Raw genomic sequence first — 20,169 nt, 5'->3', positions numbered from 1 at the left:
CAGCTACTTCCTTTCTGAGCCTCAGTTTCCTGCTCTGAAAAATGGGGATGGTCCTTTGAGTCCCTCAGAGGGGGAAGCCTGGTCCATGGGATGTGCTCCACACCTGTCCGTGGCTGTTGTGAGGAAGGCTGTGAGTCAGAGGGGCCGTGCCTTCTCCACCTGGGGCTGTCATTGGTTGTGGCTAGAGTTCAAGGATCCCCTCCCTGCTCTAAGCCTCAGTTTATCTCGAAATAGGGTTGATGGAAGCATCTCCCTATTAGGACTGTTTTCGGAAGCCAAAGAGATCATGTAAGAAGTGCTTGTCGCTGCACTCGGATTGTTGCTGTGATTCTTCTGATAAGCATGGGTTCAAATCTAGTTTCTGGTCCTCCCTAGCTGTGTGACCTCAGGCAAGTGATCTCACCACTGTGAGCCTCGGCATCCTTATCCGTAAAATGGGGCTCCTCAGAGCACTTCCTCCTCTTTCCTGGTCTGGACTTGTGCCTGGTGGGCATTTGAGGGGGCCAGTCCCCTTCTCTCCTCTTGCCTCCTGTCCTCCCAACTCGTGTGTAAGTCCCGCTTGTCCTGCCTTGGGCTCACCTCTCCCTCTGGAACTGGAAGTCGAAGGCTCTTCTCCTGCTCCCCGCCGCCCCATCACCATGACGACAGCCATGTGGGGGTCATGCCCCCCCACCCCAAGTTCCAGGGCTCCCCCCACCACCTTGGAACTCTCTGGAGGTTCCCTAGCAACAGGCCCCGGTGTTGGGGCGCCAGCCTGCCAGCCGGGCAGGAGGGAGGGAGCCGGGCCAGCTGGTGGTGCCAGCCAATTTTAGCTCCCGCCCCCGGCCCCTGGGGGGCTCTGTCACCCACTGCCCCAGCCGCCCCTTGCAGGGGTTCCTCAAGCATGCTGCTTTCAGTGGGGTGCCAGCCCATCCCCAGTTTGGCTCCCCTGGGGCCACCTGATAGAGGTTCTTCTCCAAGCCCTTATCTCCGTGGGGATCAGGGGCCTTAGCGGCCAGGATCTCCACCTCCCTGCCCGCCCTCCTCTCCTGGAAGGAGAGCTGAGGTTGTGAGGAGCCCAGTGGGATGTGGGGAAGAGCTCAGCATTCAGGAGCCAGCAGGCCTGGGATCGAATCCCTAGCCTTCTGCCCATCTGCCCTGTGACCTTGGCTGAGGTGCTCACTGCCTCAGCCTTGAGGGAGGGGTCCCTGTCTGGAGAGCGTGGATGGTTACTGGATCCAGGTGGGAGGTCCCCGGGGGAGGGCACCGTGGGTGGCACTCCTGCGACTCGTGGGGGGAACTGTGTGACCTTGACAGGATATCTTCTCTCTCCAAGCCTCAGTTTCTCCTCTGGAGGGTGAGGAGGTAGGTTCCGCCCTCAGTGGGCTCCCAGGGGAATTAAATGGAGATGAGGTGCTTACTAGCCTGAGCCTTGGCCCGTAGTAAAAGCAGTGTAATAAAAACATGTAGGAGTGTGAGTCAGTGCGATACGGTGCGATACGGTGATGGCGAGGGACAGTAGCTCTGGGGTAAACTCTGTCCCGCTCCGGACTTCAGTTTCCCTCCCTTAAGAAGGGGATGGTGACCGAATCAGACATCACCCCTGTTAAGTAGCCATGTGGATTCCCTGTTGCCTACCTGGCCTTTCCTCTCCTTGGCTCCCTTTGTCTTCCTGCTTCCCACCCCTGCCCTGGGGAGGGCAAGGGTGGGTGCGGGGTGGAGGGGTGCCGCCTGGGTCTGAGCAGAGCCTCCTGGGCTGGGGCCTCTGGCTCCCTCCACCGCCCCCACCTTGGGCCCCAGCCCAGCGCTGAACAGGAGGCATAGTCCCTGGGGCTCACAATCAGGACAGGGCAGCCTGGAGCAGGCTGTGACCTGCGGGGGAGAGGGACAGGACGGCAGGAACGGAACGTCGGGGACAGATGGGAGCATGGGCGTGGGAGACAGTGGGTCAGGAGCCGCAACGATTCCCAGGGTGGTGGTGCGGGGCATGGGGGAGGCCCCCGTGTTTCCACAGGAGGAACGTAACAGTGTGGGGCTGGAAGGTCAGGGCACAATGAAAGAGTGTTGGTTACAGTGTTTGGAGTGGAATTTGGGGCAAGAAGAATTGGGAGAAAATGCTAGGGGCAGTAAGCTGGTAATAAAATGCTGCTCTTGGGGTTCAGAGTAGAATCGGGGGGGGGCAGACAGGGAGGTGAAGGGTGACCCAGGATATGTCAAGAGCTGCGAGAGACCTGGGGCGGAGTTGAGCCCAGATTGAGGACACGGGTTGGGAGAGAGGGACACGGCATTTGGAAGAAAATACGGTGGCCCCAGCGCCTGGAGAGGAAGTTGCAGGGAGACTGACTGTTGGAGGGGAGCGAGGAGGAGCCTGATGTCTGGGACCCCGGATGCTGCAGAGTTGGGGGGTGGCCCAGCCTTTGTGTTCTTGGAGACGTCCTCTTTTAGAGAGATTTGGGGGACCTCCAAAGGCAGCGTGCTTCCCTCTGGCCTAGGTTTGGGAAGGACCGCGAAGGGGCCAGTGGCCACAGCTGGAGTCAAGTGGCCCAGCCCCCGGGAGCCCCCCACTGCCCAGAGCCCCCGAAGGCAGGATCGGATGGGCGCTGCCCACCACTCACTCTTCGTCTCCCCTGTCCAGCATGGCACCTTGGGCAGTGGCCGCTCCTCAGACAAGGGACCGTCCTGGTCCAGCCGCTCCCTGGGTGCCCGCTGCCGGAACTCCATCGCCTCCTGTCCCGAGGAGCAGCCCCACGTGGGCAACTACCGCCTGCTGAGAACCATCGGGAAGGGCAACTTTGCCAAAGTCAAGCTGGCCCGGCACATCCTCACTGGCCGGGAGGTGAGTTGGGGTGATGGGTGGGGAGCGGGGCATGGGCATGTGGGAGGTGGGGCGAGGTCAGACTTGGCCCTCATTGCTTTGCTTCCTGACCTCAGGTGAGTCCCTGACTCTCCCCGGAACAGGTCAAGACATTTCAGGTTTGTCCAGAAGAGTCCAAGTAGAATTGGGTTACCGTGGGAATTGCATGTAGATGAGGTCCTTATTAGCCCAGGACTTGGCCCGTAGTAAAGGCTGTTCAATTAAAAAAAAAAAAAAAATGATGTGGGTGCCTGACGGGCCCATCAGTAGAACATGTGACTCTTGATCTCCGGGTCATGAGTTCGAGCCCCACATTGGGCCTGAAGCTTTAAAAAAAATCTAAAGAATGATGTGGCAGTGTGAGGGGATGGTGTAGGACATCAGCTCTAGAGCAAACCATGTCCACCTCTGGGCCTCAGTTTCCCCACCTCAAAAGAGGGATGATGGTGCCGTGTTCATTTAATATCAGTCATAGTCCCTGGAATTGCCGGGGACTCTCAGATCACAGGTATTCTGTTTCTAAGAATTCACATGGCTTTTGTGTCTAAACCCAGGCCACCTCCCTGTTGGCAGTGGTAGGCTTTGCTTCCATCAGGTCTTATCGAAATCTTCATGAGACCACTCACTGGAGTTCTCAACCCCCCGCGGTCCCTTTCTCCTGCCTCCGGAGTAGGGCAGCATTTCCACACCCACACAGACCTTGTAACCTAGAAAGAAGTCTCTCACTTACACAGGGTGATGGGGTATGACTCCTCTGTTCCCCTTTAATTTTAGAGGACACGGCTGGAACGATTTCCCCCACCTTGGGTGACCTGTCTCCTTCCTGTACACCATCCAGACACACAAAAGACACAAGGCCCCTATGGTTTTATAGGCACATGCTACCAAACATTCTGAGTTTACACCCAACCTTCCAGAGACTAACAAAAGAGGTCCTGCAGCCCAGCTCACTGTAAGTGCTGGCTGGACGATGACCAAGACGTCAAAATGAGACACGTATGCCGTTATGGGCTGGCCTGACTTGTGAACATAGATCCAAAAATCTGAAACAAAATACTAGCAGAGAGCCTCGGCACATCAGGTAAAGAAAGCGGTGCAATGACGGAGTTGGGTTCATCCCAGGAACGCACGGTTCTTTTGAAATGGACAATTCATTCATCTACTTTGCCACATTCCTAGATTCAAGGAGGGAAACCATATTGTCTCAATACTGACATGAAAACTGCTTGACAAAATTAAAAACCCGTTCGTGAGGATATGAGGAAAGCTAATGGGCCCTCTCCCGCATGGAGAGCACGCAGTTCCCCTTGTGTGGATCTTGAACTTGATTCCGGGGCCTGCCTAGAGGACCAGCTTCTAAGGAAACAAGGCAGGATTCTATAATCCAGGGGATGTGGGGGTGGTCCCAAAACCCTTTGAGAAAGCTATACAGCTAGAAGTGAGGCCCCTTACTACCGAAAACCTTATGGGGCTCTGCCAAAATGCAATTCAAAATGAAAACTTAACCCCACTATAGGATACATACAAGAAGAGTTCATTAACTTTCTGATTCTTTCCCCATGGTGACTGCTCAAAACTCTTTTAAAACTAGGGGTGCCTAGCTGGCTCAGTTGGAAGAGCATGCCTCTCTTGACCTTAGGGTCATGAGTTCGAACCCCACGTTGGGTATAGAGATTACTTAAAATTTTTTTTTTTAAATAAACTATATATTTTTTTCTTCAGTTTTAAATGTTTACGAGGGATCGTGATCAGGCTGCACGATTCCAATCCCAGCCCACAAACTTCCTAGCCACGTAACCTTTGCCAACTACCTGGACAGTTTTGTTTCTCGGATTCCCAGTTTGTAAGATGGGGACAATGCTAGCACCTCTACTTTGAGGATCGAAACCGTTCTTGTTTGTAAAGCACATGAACTGAGGCCCGGCGACACCTTGGGAAATGTCAGCTGGTTATTTATTATTTCACAGTTCATGCATTCAAGACAAGGAAGACATGCTGGGCAAATGGTCTGAGGTGCTCTCACAAAGGGGACCCCAAAAAGGTCTCACTCTCACACACGTTCACACAGGCACTTCTGTGGAATAAGGATATTTCCCTGTAGAAGTCAGGGAGCACTGGACACAGTGTCAACAGCTTGTGCAAAGGTCCTGAGGCCTAGATCTCTGATCCACCAGGCATGACCCTGATTGAGGCCTTCCTGTGAAAGGAGGCAGAGGAAGGATACCCCTGGGTGATCTGGGTTGAGAGGGCCTTTCCCAGCTCGAGCCATTGGCTCTTTGATCTTTTACCCCTTCCTTCCACCTCCAGGTCGCCATCAAGATCATTGACAAAACCCAGCTGAATCCCAGCAGCCTGCAGAAAGTGAGGCCTAGGGAGAGGGAGGGGGTTGGAGACACGGTTGGGAAGAGGGTCATCGAAAGCGCCCACCCTCATCTTTCTCTTTCTTCTTTTCTGGCCACGCCCAGCTGTTCCGTGAAGTCCGCATAATGAAGGGCCTAAACCATCCCAACATCGGTGAGGAGAGGGGAAGAACGTGGCCTCAGAGGCTACCAACTGGGGCACTTGGGCAGAGGAGAGAGTTGGGGACAGAAGAGCTGGCTGTTTTCACAGTTAGAAAGACCTGTTTTCTCTGAGCAGTATTGCTGCTCACTGGCTGTGTGACCTTGGGCAAGTCACTTAACCTCTCTGAGCTTCAGTTTCCTCCTCTGGAGTGGGGTTTATAAGAGGGCCTACTTCAAGGTCACTAGGGGATTGGTTAAGAGTGAGCATTCAAAACACTCCACTCAGAGCTCAGCTGGGGGCGCTGGTCTGATTACTGTCAGCGGAGGTGAGCACTGCCCTTGTCCTCATGATGCAGAGGGGAGACAGGATTTGGCCTGGCCTGGATGTGGTCACAGCATTTATTCATCCACGCGTTTGTTCACTCCAGAAGTGTTAATTGAGTGGCTGCTTTATGCCCCTAGCATCTGCCCTAAGCAGGAAAGAAAACAGACACAGATCTCGACCTCATAGAGCTGACTTTCTTATGAGAAAGAGTAGGAAAGGTAGTAAAGCAAGGCTGAGCGGTTTGGAAAATCTTGCCATCAGTAGGGAGCCATGGAGTGTTCTAGAGTAAGGGGTGTTCTGGTCAGCAGGTGGGGGTGGGGAGGGGTCTCTTCCCACATAACCCTGCTTCCTCCTCCCCTCCCTGGGTCCTCACAGTGAAGCTCTTCGAGGTGATCGAAACGGAGAAGACGCTATACCTGGTGATGGAATACGCAAGTGCCGGTGAGGCATCCCTCCCCGCCCTGCCCCCTGCGCCCCCCACGCCCCTCGCTGACCCCGCTTGGCCTCTGCCCTGCAGGAGAAGTGTTTGACTACCTCGTGTCCCACGGCCGCATGAAGGAGAAGGAAGCTCGAGCCAAGTTCCGACAGGTGGGGGCGGTCATGGCCGCCCGAAGGGCGGGGTTGGGGGGGGTCAGGTCTGGGGGTGTAAGTCCGAGTGTCTGCGAGAGGGCAGTCACCTAGGTGTGAGGATACCGTGGTTCAGGTGTGCAGGTGTCCGACATGTGGGTGCGAGGGTGGGCGCGGCGTGCAGGAGGAGTGTGGCTGACAGGTGCCAGGGTCCCGAAGCATGTGAGGGGAGCAGTGTGGTTGAGGCGTGGAGGCAGTAGGTGTGTGGGAGCCCAAACTCGTGGGGTGTAGCTGTGTAGGTAGAGGGTATGCATGAGGGCGCCCAGGTGTCTGGCTAAGGGGTGGGAGGGTCTGATGGGGGCAGGGATTTGATCCAGGGTGTTGGTCCACGGCCGTCCAGACGTCCTGATGGGGCTGTATAGGTGTATGGGTGCATTGGGGCTGAGTGTCTCTCTGCGGGTATGTGTATGTTTCCAGATGGTGAAATCTGGAGGGGACCCGTTGTGATGTCCTGGGTCTGGGGCCCCTGCTGGGAGGGTGTCCAGAAGTCTGAGGATATCTGGGTGTCTGAGTGGGGATGCGGGTCTCTGCGTGTCCTGCGGGTCTCTGCGTGTCCTGTCGCATTGCCCACTGTGATTAAATCGGAGTGTGAGGCCCCAGCATCTCGGCCTTGTGCCTAGGGGAGGCCTGGGGCCCTGGGTCTCAGTTGTGAGGAGGTTCATGGGGTTGGAGAGAGGCGGAGGGCTTTGGGGCCACCAGTAACTGTCCTTCTCTTCCCTCCCCTCCAGATAGTATCGGCTGTGCACTACTGTCACCAGAAAAACATTGTACACAGGGACCTGAAGGTGAGCCCCGCCCCCCACAGCACCACAAGTTCCCTGCCTCAGCCCACAGACCCCCTCCCCACTTGTCCCTAGTCCTGCTTCCAGTGCCCTGGGATCCCCTATAGCCTCCACATTCCCTCCCTTCTCTCCCCATGCTCCTCCCTCAGCATCCAGGGCCCCTTGACTCTTTCCCCAGCTTTTGTGGCAGAGGAAGACCAGTAGATGGGGGAGCGGGTAGGGAGGTGGAGGCAGGAGGAGAGAACAAAGAAAAAGAAACAAAATGTCCTAGGACGCCTCACACGATTACGTGGGTGCTGAACAAGGACACAGGACGCGATAAAGTGTTCACCCCTCTCAGAGTCTCTGGAGCCTTGGCATTTCTCAGACTTCAGGACTTTCAGGAACCTTCCAGAACTGTGGTTTTAGAGCCCCAGAGTCACATGGCCTCTGGGTCTTAACATCTTAGGCATATCCTAAACCGGAGAAGGACCTTTGAGAGAGAGAGATTGAGCCCCTGGGGCTAGCTTGGGGCGCAGGGGGTGGGAGGAGGGATTCAGCCCACCTGGACCCCCCCAGCACACACCTCCCACTCTGAGAGAACCACACGTCTCAGGGCTTCTTGACCCAGACAAGAAAGAGAAACATTTGTCCTGTTCAGCTGAGTTGCCTTGACTCCCCATTTCTGGAGCACCTCCTGCGTGCTGGGCGCTGTACCTTAAGGAAGGTCTCAAGGTATCTCTAGTGAAGGACCGGGTTTGTTTTACTATTTTCAATTCCCAGTCTGCTGTGAAAAATTCTTTTGGGAAGTACAATAAAAATGAAGTGGGGGTGGAAAAAAGTCCAAAATACAAGACCAATTTTTAAAATTATTACTACGCTTTAAAAAAAAAAACCCACACAAATCCATTATCAGATCGTAGAAGTTTCTAGACACTTCCTCTGTCTGCCGGGACCCTCTGAGAAAGCCCCTCCAGGCTTGGGGGTTTGCCATCACCTGGAGGAGGCACGCCCCCTGGTGGACAGTTCTGGAAGTGGTTGAAAGGGACTTTCGGGGATCTGGTTAGTGCGCTGCAGTGGGGGGCCAGCCTGAGGGACCCACCCAGGCATGGGTTCGTGGCTGGGTGGCAGAGCCTCAAACAACAGGAAGATAAGTGTCAGCCCTGAGCAAGGGGTGGGAGGGGGAGGGGGTGGGGGCTTCTCTGCCTCTGTTGGGTTAGAGGTGGGGACAGGAGGTAGGGAGACCTCATGAGGAAGCCGGAGGTGCTAGTGGCCTGGCTGCAGAAGGGCTGTGGCTGGGACTGGCCAGACGCGGGCGACACTTCGAAGAGCGGATATGTGTGTCCAGATCTGCAAAAGGCAGGCAGCTGGGGGCTCCTTCCGTGCTCCAGGCCATGGCGAGGCCAGGCCTCTTTTGGAGTCTAGCTCTGCCACTTTCTTGCTGCGGGCACAGGGTGGTCTCCCTAGGGCTCAGTTTCCTCGCTTGTAAAATGGTGTTTGTAAGAACACATGCTACCAAAAGTAGACAGAACTTTTTTTCTTTCCACTTTTATGACTCTTGAGCAGCCAATGCTCATGTTTCTTTCTTTTTTTTTTTTTCTTTTTTTTCATGCTGGGTAAACTGGGGCTCAGTGGGTCAGTAAATTGCCTGAGGACCACCCCCCATCCCCAGCTCTGCAGACCCATGGTCTAATAATGGCTAATGTTATATAGTGCTTACGGGGTACAGAAGATTGTTCTAGACCTTTTAGGATTCGCTTAATCCTCAGACAGCCCTGTGAGGTAGAAGCTCTGATAACCTTCCTTCTTTGGATGACAAAACCTAGGCCCAGACAGATAAAGTTACTGCCCAAGGGAGTAGGGCCCTGGGCCACAGTCAGTATGGGGTCCGGGTCGGGGGGCAGCGGGGCAGCTCCGGAGCCCGAGCTCCCATCTGCCACCCTTGTCCACCTTCTCATCCCTCTTAGGCTGAGAACCTCTTGCTGGATGCCGAGGCCAATATCAAGATCGCCGACTTTGGCTTCAGCAACGAGTTTACACTGGGCTCAAAGCTGGACACATTCTGTGGGAGCCCCCCGTACGCCGCCCCAGAGCTGTTCCAGGGCAAGAAGTACGATGGGCCGGAGGTGGACATCTGGAGCCTCGGCGTTATCTTGTACACCCTCGTCAGCGGCTCCCTGCCCTTCGATGGGCACAACCTCAAGGTGCTGTGCAGGGCCGTCATGGAGGTCTTAATCTCCTGAGGGGGGTCTGCCCAGGGACCCGCAGCACCTCCCCCGACATCTGCTCTGTACAAGGCCAGAGGGGCGAGGCTGGCCTGAGGTCACACAGCATGACCCGGGTCCCCATGGTCAGTCGTGTGACCAGCCCACATGGATCGTCCTGTGTTAGGGTCCAGGGCCCAGGCTTTGCAGCCAGCAGGCTTGGGTTCAAATCCCAACTCCCCTGCTCATTCACTCAGGAGACATTTATTGCCTGCCATGGGGTCGGGGCAGGGGTCAGGTTCTGTTTCGGGCTTTACAGATACAGTGTGAGCCAAAGACACAACAGTCTCTGTTTCCAGCGTGCTGGCCCTCGAGAGCCCGCTGAGTGGGAAAAGCCCATCACAACAGCCACCTGTTATGTGATGCTGTTTCTGTGAAAAGTCTAGAACAGGCAAATCCAGAGGCAGGAAGCAGATGAGGTGGGAGTTGGAGGACAGGCTTTCTGTTGGGTGGGGGGATGAAAACGTTCTAGAACTGCCTGGTGATGCCTGCATAACTCAGTGAACAGACCGACAACCTTTGACTCGGGCTCTCTGAACGGAAGAATCCCTGCCCTCGCGGGAAGGGACAGAGCTGGGCCAGAAGCAAAATAAATCAGCAAAGCGAACGTCATGTTGGATACTGGCCGGGGCTCGTTGTGGGGAAGGAGCTGCCTCCGGGGAGACGGCCTGGCGGGCGTGAGGGCACACCGGCCCTGTTGGTCCTTCTGGGTGTGTTGTTACTGATGGAATGTTTGGGGCTTAGTCGCCACGTCCCTCTGTCCCTGAAGGGGACACACAGCAGGTCATCTCCCGAGATGGGGTTTCCTTTCTGTCCGCAGCCACGCTCGGGGCGAACTGTGGTGGTGCAGTCCTGGCTGCGCTCAGATGTCCCCAGCCGCCCGGAGAGTGTCCTTGTAGCTCTTTCTCTCCCGCGCCAGTGTCTTTGTTCAGGCTCCCGCGTTTTCCAAGGTTGACCGGCGTCTTAAAAGTCCCTTTTCATCTCGAGCACTTCCTCTGTCTTTCGTGGCCTGGCTTTGTGGAGCTTTGTGGCGTTCTCTGTCTTTCGTGGCCTGGCTTTGTGGAGCTTTGTGGCGTTCAGGCCATTTGTGCCACAGGGTCCCCCCCTTGGTTTGGGGTGAGCGGTGTTTCCTCACGATGGGGTTCCAGGGGTGCGAGCAGGAGCGCTCAGGAGGTCAAGAAAGTCGCTGCCGAGGACAGTCCACAAGAGCAGGGGGACCTGAGTGGTGAGGAGGAGGGAGCCCCTTCCCCACAAAGGCCTCAGCCGAGCTGCTGACCCCTCTGAGCCTCGGGCTCCCGCTCTGTTCTGCATTTTTAAGGAAACCGGCCCTAGAGCAGCGATTCAAGGGCTTGCTGAGGTCAGGTGTGCAAAGCACACACAAGTACAGGATAACAACCCCAAGCAGGAAGCCAAGAGACTGTTTCCGAAGGCTAGGCCAGCGTCTCAGCTGCCCCAGGCCCTTGTCACCTCCTGCTGTCCTGGTTTCCCCTGAAACCTTTCAGGGTGAAGGAGGCAGCTGGGGGCAGATCCCCACTCTGTCACTTCATTGTGAAGTGACCTGGGACATAGCCCCTTTTCTGAACCTGTTTCCCCTCTTTCCCCACCTGTAAGATGGGGATGTTAAGGGACTTAGGGCCCAACTGAATGCCTGAGGCCCGGCCCTGGGACCCGGCATCTGGCCCGTATGATAGACTCGGGAACCGCACCAGCGGTGGGTGGTGGTGTTGACAGCCCGGTGGCTGCTTCTTGCCAGCTTGTGAGGGGGGGCGGTGTGGTGCCGAGTGGTGACGCGGCGCAGGCTCCGGAGCCGGACCGCCTTGCCGTGTTCTGGCCACACGCTCCTTGCGCAAGTGACTTACCCTCTCTAGGCCTCAGTTTCCCTTGTCTGAAAAGGGGGCATCATAGCTCTGCTTCACGGCTTTGTTGTGAGCACAGAGGTACCTTGCAAAAAGCACTTAGAACACTGCCCCGCCCCCGGGGTAAGTGCTCTGCTCTGAAAGTGATACTCATTATTATTAAATATTCACGACCCTTCGGAGTTGTGCTGATGTGCAGACCCAGGAGGCTCCCAGGCTCTGGCCTCTTCCAGCCCTTCAAGGAGAATCCCCGGGAAGGGAGCTCCCAGGCCACTCCCCAGGCCCCAGCACAGAGCTCCACTCAGAGACCCTCTCCCCCAGACCACCTGCCCACCTCCGTTTCCTGGGGATGGAGGGGCTCTCCCTGGTCTGTGATGGCGTGGGGCATGGAATTTATTTCCTGTCTTGGCAGGGCCCCTCCTAAAAGACCCTTTACCTAAAAAAGGTCTGCATGTAGATCAGTTCTCATTCTTTGAGACCGCCTGGGTCTCATAGTTCTTTGGAAAGACAGGGGTGCCTAGGAGAAGAGGGATCCGAGTGGGGGGAAGCTGGTAGGCAGGATTCCCCTCGCCCCCGCCCCCCCCCCGGTCTTCCTCCTTCATAAACCTCATATTTACTCTGGGCCACACATACGCTGGGCATTTTACTTAAACTCACTCACACCCTGGCCTGCCAAGTGGGCGCTGGGAGCCCTGGGTCCAGAGAAGGAAACTGAACCCCCGGATGCTGACTGGTGTCGGTCCTCGCTTGTAGAATTCGCTCTCTCTGTGAGATTTCCTCTGAATCAAGTTGTATCCAGGGCTCCCATTCTACAGAAGGGGCAATTGCGGTCAGGAGAGAGGGGTGGGGTTTTGCTACCTGCTGCTTCGGTGAGGGATGGGGAGGAAGATGTGTGTGCCCGCGCGCATGCGTGTGGCAGCTGCGCAGGTGGGGTGGACCCCTCCCCCAGTAAACCCGTCCCTGCCCTCCCCAGGAGCTGCGGGAGCGAGTCCTCAGAGGGAAGTACCGGGTCCCTTTCTACATGTCAACAGACTGTGAGAGCATCCTGCGGAGATTTTTGGTGCTGAACCCAGCTAAACGCTGTACTCTTGAGGTAAGCCTCAGCCCCCCGCCCCTCCCATTTCAGCCTTCGTGCCCTCCCTTTCCCTCTCCTGTGTCTGGCGTCTTAAGATCACGGTTGGGAGGGGGAGGGGAGCCAGGCAGCCCGGGAAAAGGCTCTGGGGCCTGTCTCAATGCCACCCCCAAACAGCTTCGCCCACTCCCCGCCATGCCAGTAATTAGCTAATGAGCTCCTAGGCTGATTATAGGGTGCCGGGGACCCAGATGATGCGGAGGAGGGAGGTGACATCGGGAGGCTCCGGCAGGCGTGCTGGGGGTGCGGGTGAGGAGGCGCTAGTTGTCATCAAGCCGTTGATTCTGGGGCATTAGGTGTTGGAGGTGGGGGGCAAGGTACGTGGCCCTACGTGAAGGTGGGAAACTGTATTTTCCCCCAGTTTCTTCTGACATCTGTCTACCCCCCTTCCTGTCCTGCCCCCAATTCCTGCAGCAAATCATGAAAGACAAATGGATCAACATTGGCTATGAGGGTGAGGAGTTGAAGCCATACACGGAGCCCGAGGAGGACTTCGGGGACACCAAGCGAATCGGTGAGGGTCAGGGAGAGCAGGTGCCCTAGCTCCTCCGAGCGATGGGCCCGGGAGCCAGGGGTCAGAGCTTCCTAGCTCCTGTCCCTCTGGTCGGCAGATGAGAGAAGTTTGCAAGGCGATTAGGGAGAGTGGAGAAGTCTAGGTTCCCCTCCCTGTGCTGCCACTGGGCAAGTGTCTTTTCCTCTCGGTACTTCTATTTCCTCATCTGTAAAACGGGACGATCACAGAACCTATCATAGGGTTGTTGTGAATATATGAAATGAGTTACTCTATGTACAGTACTTAGTTTTGACTGTTAAGACACAAAAAGAAATTACAGATCACATCTAGAAGTGTTTGGGCACAAATCGGCGTTAACCCGCATGTTTCCTGGGAAACCCCCCATGTGGGCATGTGCCTCCCCCACCAACCCTTTGGTCCCATACCCTCCATCCTGGAGCCCTTGAACTCTTGATCCCTAAGCATTAGCCCTGAAGGAGTCCCTTAGGAGTTATCCAGTAACCCTCAAGGCCACCATCAGACTTGGCTGCATTAATCAGTACTTTTGTGGTTGTACGAAGAGAAGACCCAGGCCCTTCTAGCTTAAGCCAATAAGAATAATAATAGACTGAACCATTTGAAACTGCCATTTTTATAGGTCAAAAATTGTTAATGTCAGCAGTTTTATATGGTTATCACCTAATCGTCATAACTAAAAAGGCTAGGGTGTGTGGGCCTTCAGGCACGGCTGGATTCAGGTGCTCCGAGTTAGTTGTTGGGAATCTTAGTGGTGGCTTCTTTCCCAGGCAGCTCTGGCCATGGGAGCAAGCTGGCAACAGTATATAGTAGCGTCCTGGACACCCCATCAAGAAGAGGAGCCACTTTCCTAAATGTTCCAATAGAAGCTCTAGGCTGGAGCCCATTGGCTACCCCTGAGCCAATTGGTTTGGCCTTGGGGATAGAATGCTCTGATTGGCCAGAGCCAGGTCATATGCCCACCAATCAACGTGATTTTGGGTCTGGAGCGTTCTGAATGGCCAGACCTGGGTCATCTGCCTATCCTGAGCCCATCAGTGTGGCCTTGGGAATGGAAGACTCTGGTCAGACCTGGATTGTGTATCTGCCCTTGGGGCTTGGCGCAAGCAGGAGTCAGCCAGGTGATCTGAGCACGAAAGGAGTGTTCTTCCAAGGAAATGTTCTGCTGGTGGCAGAAAGGGGAACGGATACTGAACAGGCCAAAGAACCAGCGTTGCTGTGTGATACAGAAACGAGTGGAAGGGAAGGGTCTGGGGAGATTGAACCTCCTCTCCATCCCCCTCTCCCAGAGGTGATGGTGGGTATGGGATACACGCGGGAAGAAATCAAAGAGGCCTTGACCAGCCAGAAGTACAACGAAGTGACCGCCACCTACCTCCTGCTGGGCAGGAAGACTGAGGTCAGAAGGCGCCAGGGGCATTTGGGATGCGCGATGCCCGGGGTGGAGGGACTTCTGGGGCAGAGGGAACAGAGGCTGAGGCTCCTCATTTGTCATCCTCCTGCAGGAGGGTGGGGACCGGGGCACCCCGGGGCTGGCCCTGGCACGGGTGCGGGCGCCCAGCGACACCACCAATGGAACGAGCTCCAGCAAAGGCACCAGCCACAGCAAAGGACAACGGAGTGCCTCCTCCACCTACCACCGCCAGCGCAGGCATAGCGACTTCTGTGAGTGTGGTCCCGCACCCTTATGCGCCATCCCAGGCTCCAAGGCTTCCGAACTTCAGATCAGGGTTGTCTGGCCGACAGTCTACAAAAACCTTTGCTCAAGCCAACTGTAGAGAAGGGAGGACTTTTGTATAAAGATGCAGGGACTTTATAGGGAACTTGGAGGTGGGAACACACAGCCAGGATCAGAAAGGGATTAGAAACCGAAAAAGAATCCAGAGTAGATACTCTCTGTTTCTCGCTTCCTCTCTGTTCCTCTGGCTTTTCCTTTCTCTCTTACGTATATCTCACCTTCCCTTTTTCCCAATCTTTCCCCTTCTGTCTCCAATTTAGAGAGCAGCCCAAGTGATAGCTGGAATCCCTTTGGACACCTGTCAGGGATAGAGCTCTCATGTCAGGGTTCACTTGGCTTTAAGCCATCATTATCAGGACAGAGGAGGACACATTGCACAAAACAGCTGCTGAGAGCCTGCCCTCTGGCTCTCCTCTGTACTGAAAATTTGAAAGACCCTTCCTAGTGGAAAGGGGCTGGGCAGATACCTTCCTGAACCCCACATTCTGTAACTGAAAGATACCACCCACAAAAGATAGAGCTGACCGTCACCACCACAGATTAGGTGTAGAAACTTCCAAGAAGTCTCTTACCCACACGCTCCTCAAATACAAATCTTCCCAACGATTCCTTTTTTTTTTTTTTTTTTTTAAGATTTTACTTATTTTTGTGAGCAAGAGTGTGTGCACACACTAACAGGGGATAAGCATCAGGCAGAAGGAGAAGCAGGCTTCCCCCTGAGCAGGGAGCCCGATTCGGGACTTGATCCCAGAACCCTGGAATCAGGACCTGAACTGAAGGCAGATGCTTAGCAACTGAGCCACCCAGGCGACCCCTCCCAACTATTCTATAAACAGCTCCATGGAGATATAATTCACATAGTATACAATTCACCTGTTCAAAGTGGATGATTCAGTGGTGTTGGTCTGGTCACAAGTGTCGCCATCACCACAGTCCACTCTAGCACATTTTCATCACCCCAGGAAGAAACTCCATAAGCCCCAACTTGCCATTGACCTCCGGACCCCCATCCACCATCCCCCAGCACTTGGGCAACCACCAGTCCATTCTCTGTCTCTACAGATGCCCCTATCCTGGACATTTTGTGCAAGAGGAATTAGGCAATATGTGGCCTTTTGTGTCCAGATTTTTTCACTTGGGATAACGTTTTCAGCTACATTTTAGCGCAGACAAGCACCTCCTCCCTTTCAATGGCCTGGTCATATTCGTGGATCTACCACACTCTGTTTTTCCATTCGTCAGCTAGTGACCATTGCACTGTTTTCGCTGTTTGGTGCTTGTGAATAACACTGCTGTGAATGTTTGCGTACCGAGCTCTGCGTGGATCACCCGTGTCCAGTCCCCAGCTGTCCTCGGAGGTGGCCACTGAGACCAGTTTGGGAGAAATTTTGTTCATATATAGAGTTAATCCCTGAACAAGGCAGGGGTTAGGGCACCAACCCCCTGTGCCGTCAAAAATGCACGTGTAACTTCCGACTCCCCCCAAATGTAACTCTAAGCTTGCTGCTGACTGAGAGCCTCTCTGATAATGTAGTCCATCAACACACACCGTGTCGATGTGTTATATGCTGTATTCTTACCATAAAGCAAGCCACAAAACAGAAAATGTCCTTCAGAGAATCGGAGGGAAGTGACCTCTGCAGTCCTGTACAGTATTTATCAAAAAACATCCACATAGAAGTGGCCCCATGGAGTTCAAAGCCATGTTTTCAAGGGTGGGGTGTATTTAATGATAGATACAAAAAAGAGATAAGAAGAAAAGAAACAGGGGTGCTTGCGTGGCTCAGTTGCTTGAGCGTCAGATCCTTGATTTCTGTTCCGGTCAGCTCAGATCATCAGATCGAGCCTTGCTTCGGACTCCACGCCCAGCGGGGAGTCTGCTTGAAGAGTCTGTCTCCCTCTGCCCCTCTCCTCCCTAAAAAGAGTTTAAAAAAAAGAGAGAAAGAGAGACATAAACATATATAAATGCAATACTAACATAATCACATACCATAAAGGTAACATTCTCTTTTAAGAAATTTAAGGGGAGGGGCGCCTGGGTGGCTCAATGGGTTAAGCCGCTGCCTTCGGCTCAGGTCATGATCTCGAGGTCCTGAGATCGAGTCCCGCATCGGGCTCTCTGCTCAGCGGGGAGCCTGCTTCCCTCTCTCTCTGCCTGCCTCTCCATCTACTTGTGATTTCTCTCTGTCAAATAAATAAATAAAATCTTAAAAAAAAAAAAAGAAATTTAAGGGGAAAAATGATAGCCTTTAAGTTGTTCATATATAAGCAAGTAAATAGAGATAAATAAAATCTACATTTCCTCTTATACAAAGGACAGCTCACCTTAGACCTCAGGCCCTACCTTTTCTGCTCTGTAGTCCATCTTGAAGATCTCTGTGTCTTGATACATAAGCAGTTTCCTCCTCGTAGCTGCAGATGATTCCATTGTACAGAAATAGCTTGCCTTCATCTGGCCATTCCCTTTTAAGGGGCACTTAGGCTGCTCCCGGTCTTTTGTACTTAAAAAACCAAAAATTTTGATGTGGGGCACCTGCCTGTCTTAGACGGTTAAGTGTCTGACTTTGGCTCCGGTTACAATTGTGGGGTCCTGGGATCAAGCCCCGTGTTGGGCTCCATGCTCAGTGTGAAGTCTGTTTGTCCCTCTCGCTCTGTCCCTCCCCCTGCTCGTTTTCTCTCTCAAGTAAATAAAATTTTTTTAAATAATAGTGACGCAGGGCGCCTGGGTGGCTCAGTCAATTAAGTGTCTGCCTTTGGCTCGGGTCATGGTCTCAGGGTCCTGGGATCAAGCCCCATGTTGGGCTCCCTGCTCAGCGGGCAGTCTGCTTCTCCCTCTCTCTGGCCCTCCCCGCCAACACATGCTTTCACTCTCTCTCATAAATCAAATCTTAGGGAAAAAATAGCGCTGCAGTGAATAACCTACAGGGGCATCAGGTCATTTCCATGGGGCTGGGGGGTCAGATGTGCATCTGTCATTGGGACAGATGGAGTCAGCATGGCCCACGCAGAGCTTGTAACCTGTGTGAGGAATTCTGAGGTTCTAAGGATCTCCCAGAGTGCTTTCTGGCCTTTCCAGGTGAAGCAAGCTCTAACTGTCCCCTCCCTCCACCAGGTGGCCCATCCCCCGCACCCCTGCACCCCAAACGCAGCCCAACCAGCACCGGGGAGACGGAGCTGAAGGAGGAGCGCCTGCCAGGCCGGAAGGCGAGCTGCAGTGCTGCTGGAAGCGGGAGCCGGGGGCTGCCTCCCTCCAGCCCCATGGTCAGCAGCGCCCACAACCCCAACAAGGCAGAGATCCCAGAGCGGCGGAAGGACAGCACGAGCACCCCTGTGAGTGGCCAGGGCTCGGGGTATGACTGCCGGGTTCACACTTTTTGGACCCTGCTGTTCCCCAGACCACCACACAGGACTCCTTGTTCTGTCTGTTCGTTCCTTCATCCCATAGACCTTTGAGTGCTCTCTCTCTCTGCTCGAGCTTATGCTGGATGCTAGCATATAAATTAGCCTTCGGCATCAGAAAGAAGCACTTCAGGTAGGCAGGATTTTGTATAGGGAAGGAGGGTCTTACAAAGTTGTAGGAAGGGCTGGAGGGGCAGGCAGGGGATTAGACCCACTGGAAAGACACATCACACTGCAGAACTGACCCACTGAGGAGGCTGCCACTGCTGGGGCACGGTTGAATTCCAGAACACATGGTCATGACCTTAATTCAGGACTCAGAAACTTTGTTCTCTACCAGAAGGGCCCCTCGATGCCAGGAATTCTAAAAACAGGCACTGGGGCTCTGCTGAGGCAATGACCCTCATCTCATGACCTTGCCCATGTAAGCAGAAGTCACAGGGGACAGGAAAGCCACTGCTGCCCCATTGCCACCTTCCAGATCTTCCCAAATGCAAAGATTGGCAGAACCCATTCGACCGCAGATCCTGAGCTGCAGAGGATTTTGGGGAATGTAGTACTTGGCTCTCCTCCCATAGCTCCTTAAGAGGAGGTTTTAAGACCAGAACTTTCAATTGCATTGGTGAGCTGTGTGGCCTTGAGCAAGCAACTTCACCTCTCTGAGCCTCAGTATTCCATCCCATGAAATGAGCTCATCGGAGGTCTTGGATTGTTGTGAGGCTCTTGTAATATCTTGGACGTATACTAACCTCCCACAGCGTCCAGCTCAGTTAACAGTCAATATATAAAGGCTGTGGTGGTTGTTAGGCAAAAACACACCTGAAAAGATAGAAAAAGAGAACAGCAAATTAGCGCCCCCCCAACAAAGTAGAAGGAAGGAAATAATAGAAGTCGAGAAAGGAACAAGCAGAAGTACACTAGAGAAAACCAACAAAGCTACAGTCCAGTTCTTGAAAAGATTAATACAGTCATTGAACCCCAGGAATTACTAGTAATCAGAGATGAAAAGGAATACTCTGTCCGAACATAAAAAGACAGTAAGAAGGCATTAGGAGCCAAAGTTACTTTGGCCCAAATTAGGAGATAAAGGTGACATCTTAGATGAAATGGACAGTTGTCTTTCAAAACACAAATAACTAACCTTGCTGGAGAAGAAACAGAAAATCTGAACAGTCTTAGGTTCTTGTCCAAGACCTGGAATCCATAACTGAAAACTTTCGCAGAAAGAACATTCTAGGCTCCAAGGGGTGAAATTCTGCCAGACACTGAAAGGAGAAATAACACCAACCTTACAGAAACTTCCAGAGAATAGAAAACGAGGGTTCACTTCCCAGCACATTTGGAGAGGCGACACAGTCCCGACGGGCACTCCCTGACCCTAGAGGGGGTTGCAGTCCAGGGCAGGGTGGGGATGGGTTAAGGGGACAGATATTGACAATACAAAGTGATTGAGGCAGCACTGGGGGCCCCAAGGAGGCACCTGACGCAGGCGGCTGTATTAGGAGCCGACAGCTGAAAGATACGTAGGTGTGAGTCGAGGGGAAAGGTGGGAGGACTATCCAAGCAGGTGGGGCAGCCGTGCAAAGGCCGGGAGGAGACACCAAGTGTGCCATGAGTAAATACGCTACGGAAAGCCTCACATAGCTGACTTGTACCCAGAGAGGGCAGAGCTAGGAGAGGAGTGGGCAAGGCTGCCCCCTGGGCTCCACCCTGACCCTCTCGCCCTCAGCGCCCCATCTCAGCTCCGTGACCCTTAGCCTGAGTTGCCAGGATGGCTTGGTAACGTTTCCTTTCTCCCAGAGTAAACCATCGCTTGCTCAGTCTTGGCCTCTCGATTGTAATGAGGGAGGCCAGAGAGGATAAGTGGGGGGTTAAGGGGTGTCCCTCCGCCTCCTCACTCCCTCCTGGCCATGTCTCCCACAGAACAACCTCCCTCCCAGCATGATGACCCGCAGAAACACCTACGTTTGCACAGAACGCCCTGGGGCTGAGCGCCCATCCCTGTTGCCAAATGGCAAAGAGAACAGGTATGGTGAGGGGCCAGGAGCGGGAGGCGGGGGTAGCGGGGCTAACCATTCTAACCATTGTGGGGAACGGGTGCCATGGGGACTGGGGAGTGTGTGTGCCCTTCCCTTGTCAGAATCTACCCGTGTCCTCTCCCCTACCCCGCCCGACCCCCCTGAAAATCTTCCCCTCTTAATTAA

General features: G+C 54.1%; 1 protein-coding gene across 2 annotated transcripts in view; it reads left to right on the top strand.

Moving 5' to 3' along the window:
* MARK4 (microtubule affinity regulating kinase 4) overlaps positions 1–20,169 on the top strand; it is a 28,510-nt gene that overhangs the window by 2,151 nt on the left and 6,190 nt on the right. For both annotated transcript variants that reach the window (XM_082710671.1, XM_082710672.1), the window contains exons 2-14: positions 2,615–2,815; positions 5,141–5,194; positions 5,299–5,347; positions 6,035–6,100; positions 6,177–6,247; positions 7,015–7,071; positions 9,015–9,251; positions 12,141–12,260; positions 12,714–12,813; positions 14,118–14,227; positions 14,334–14,493; positions 17,679–17,896; positions 19,889–19,992. In XM_082710671.1, the coding sequence (XP_082566797.1) occupies positions 2,615–2,815; positions 5,141–5,194; positions 5,299–5,347; positions 6,035–6,100; positions 6,177–6,247; positions 7,015–7,071; positions 9,015–9,251; positions 12,141–12,260; positions 12,714–12,813; positions 14,118–14,227; positions 14,334–14,493; positions 17,679–17,896; positions 19,889–19,992 (1,547 nt within the window). The remainder of the gene's footprint in view (positions 1–2,614; positions 2,816–5,140; positions 5,195–5,298; positions 5,348–6,034; positions 6,101–6,176; positions 6,248–7,014; positions 7,072–9,014; positions 9,252–12,140; positions 12,261–12,713; positions 12,814–14,117; positions 14,228–14,333; positions 14,494–17,678; positions 17,897–19,888; positions 19,993–20,169) is intronic.

This window comes from Mustela nivalis, assembly GCF_964662115.1.
Source record: "Mustela nivalis genome assembly, chromosome: 18".
In the NCBI taxonomy this organism is placed as follows: Eukaryota; Metazoa; Chordata; class Mammalia; order Carnivora; family Mustelidae; genus Mustela; species Mustela nivalis.
This window is presented reverse-complemented; position numbering and strand designations above follow the sequence as displayed.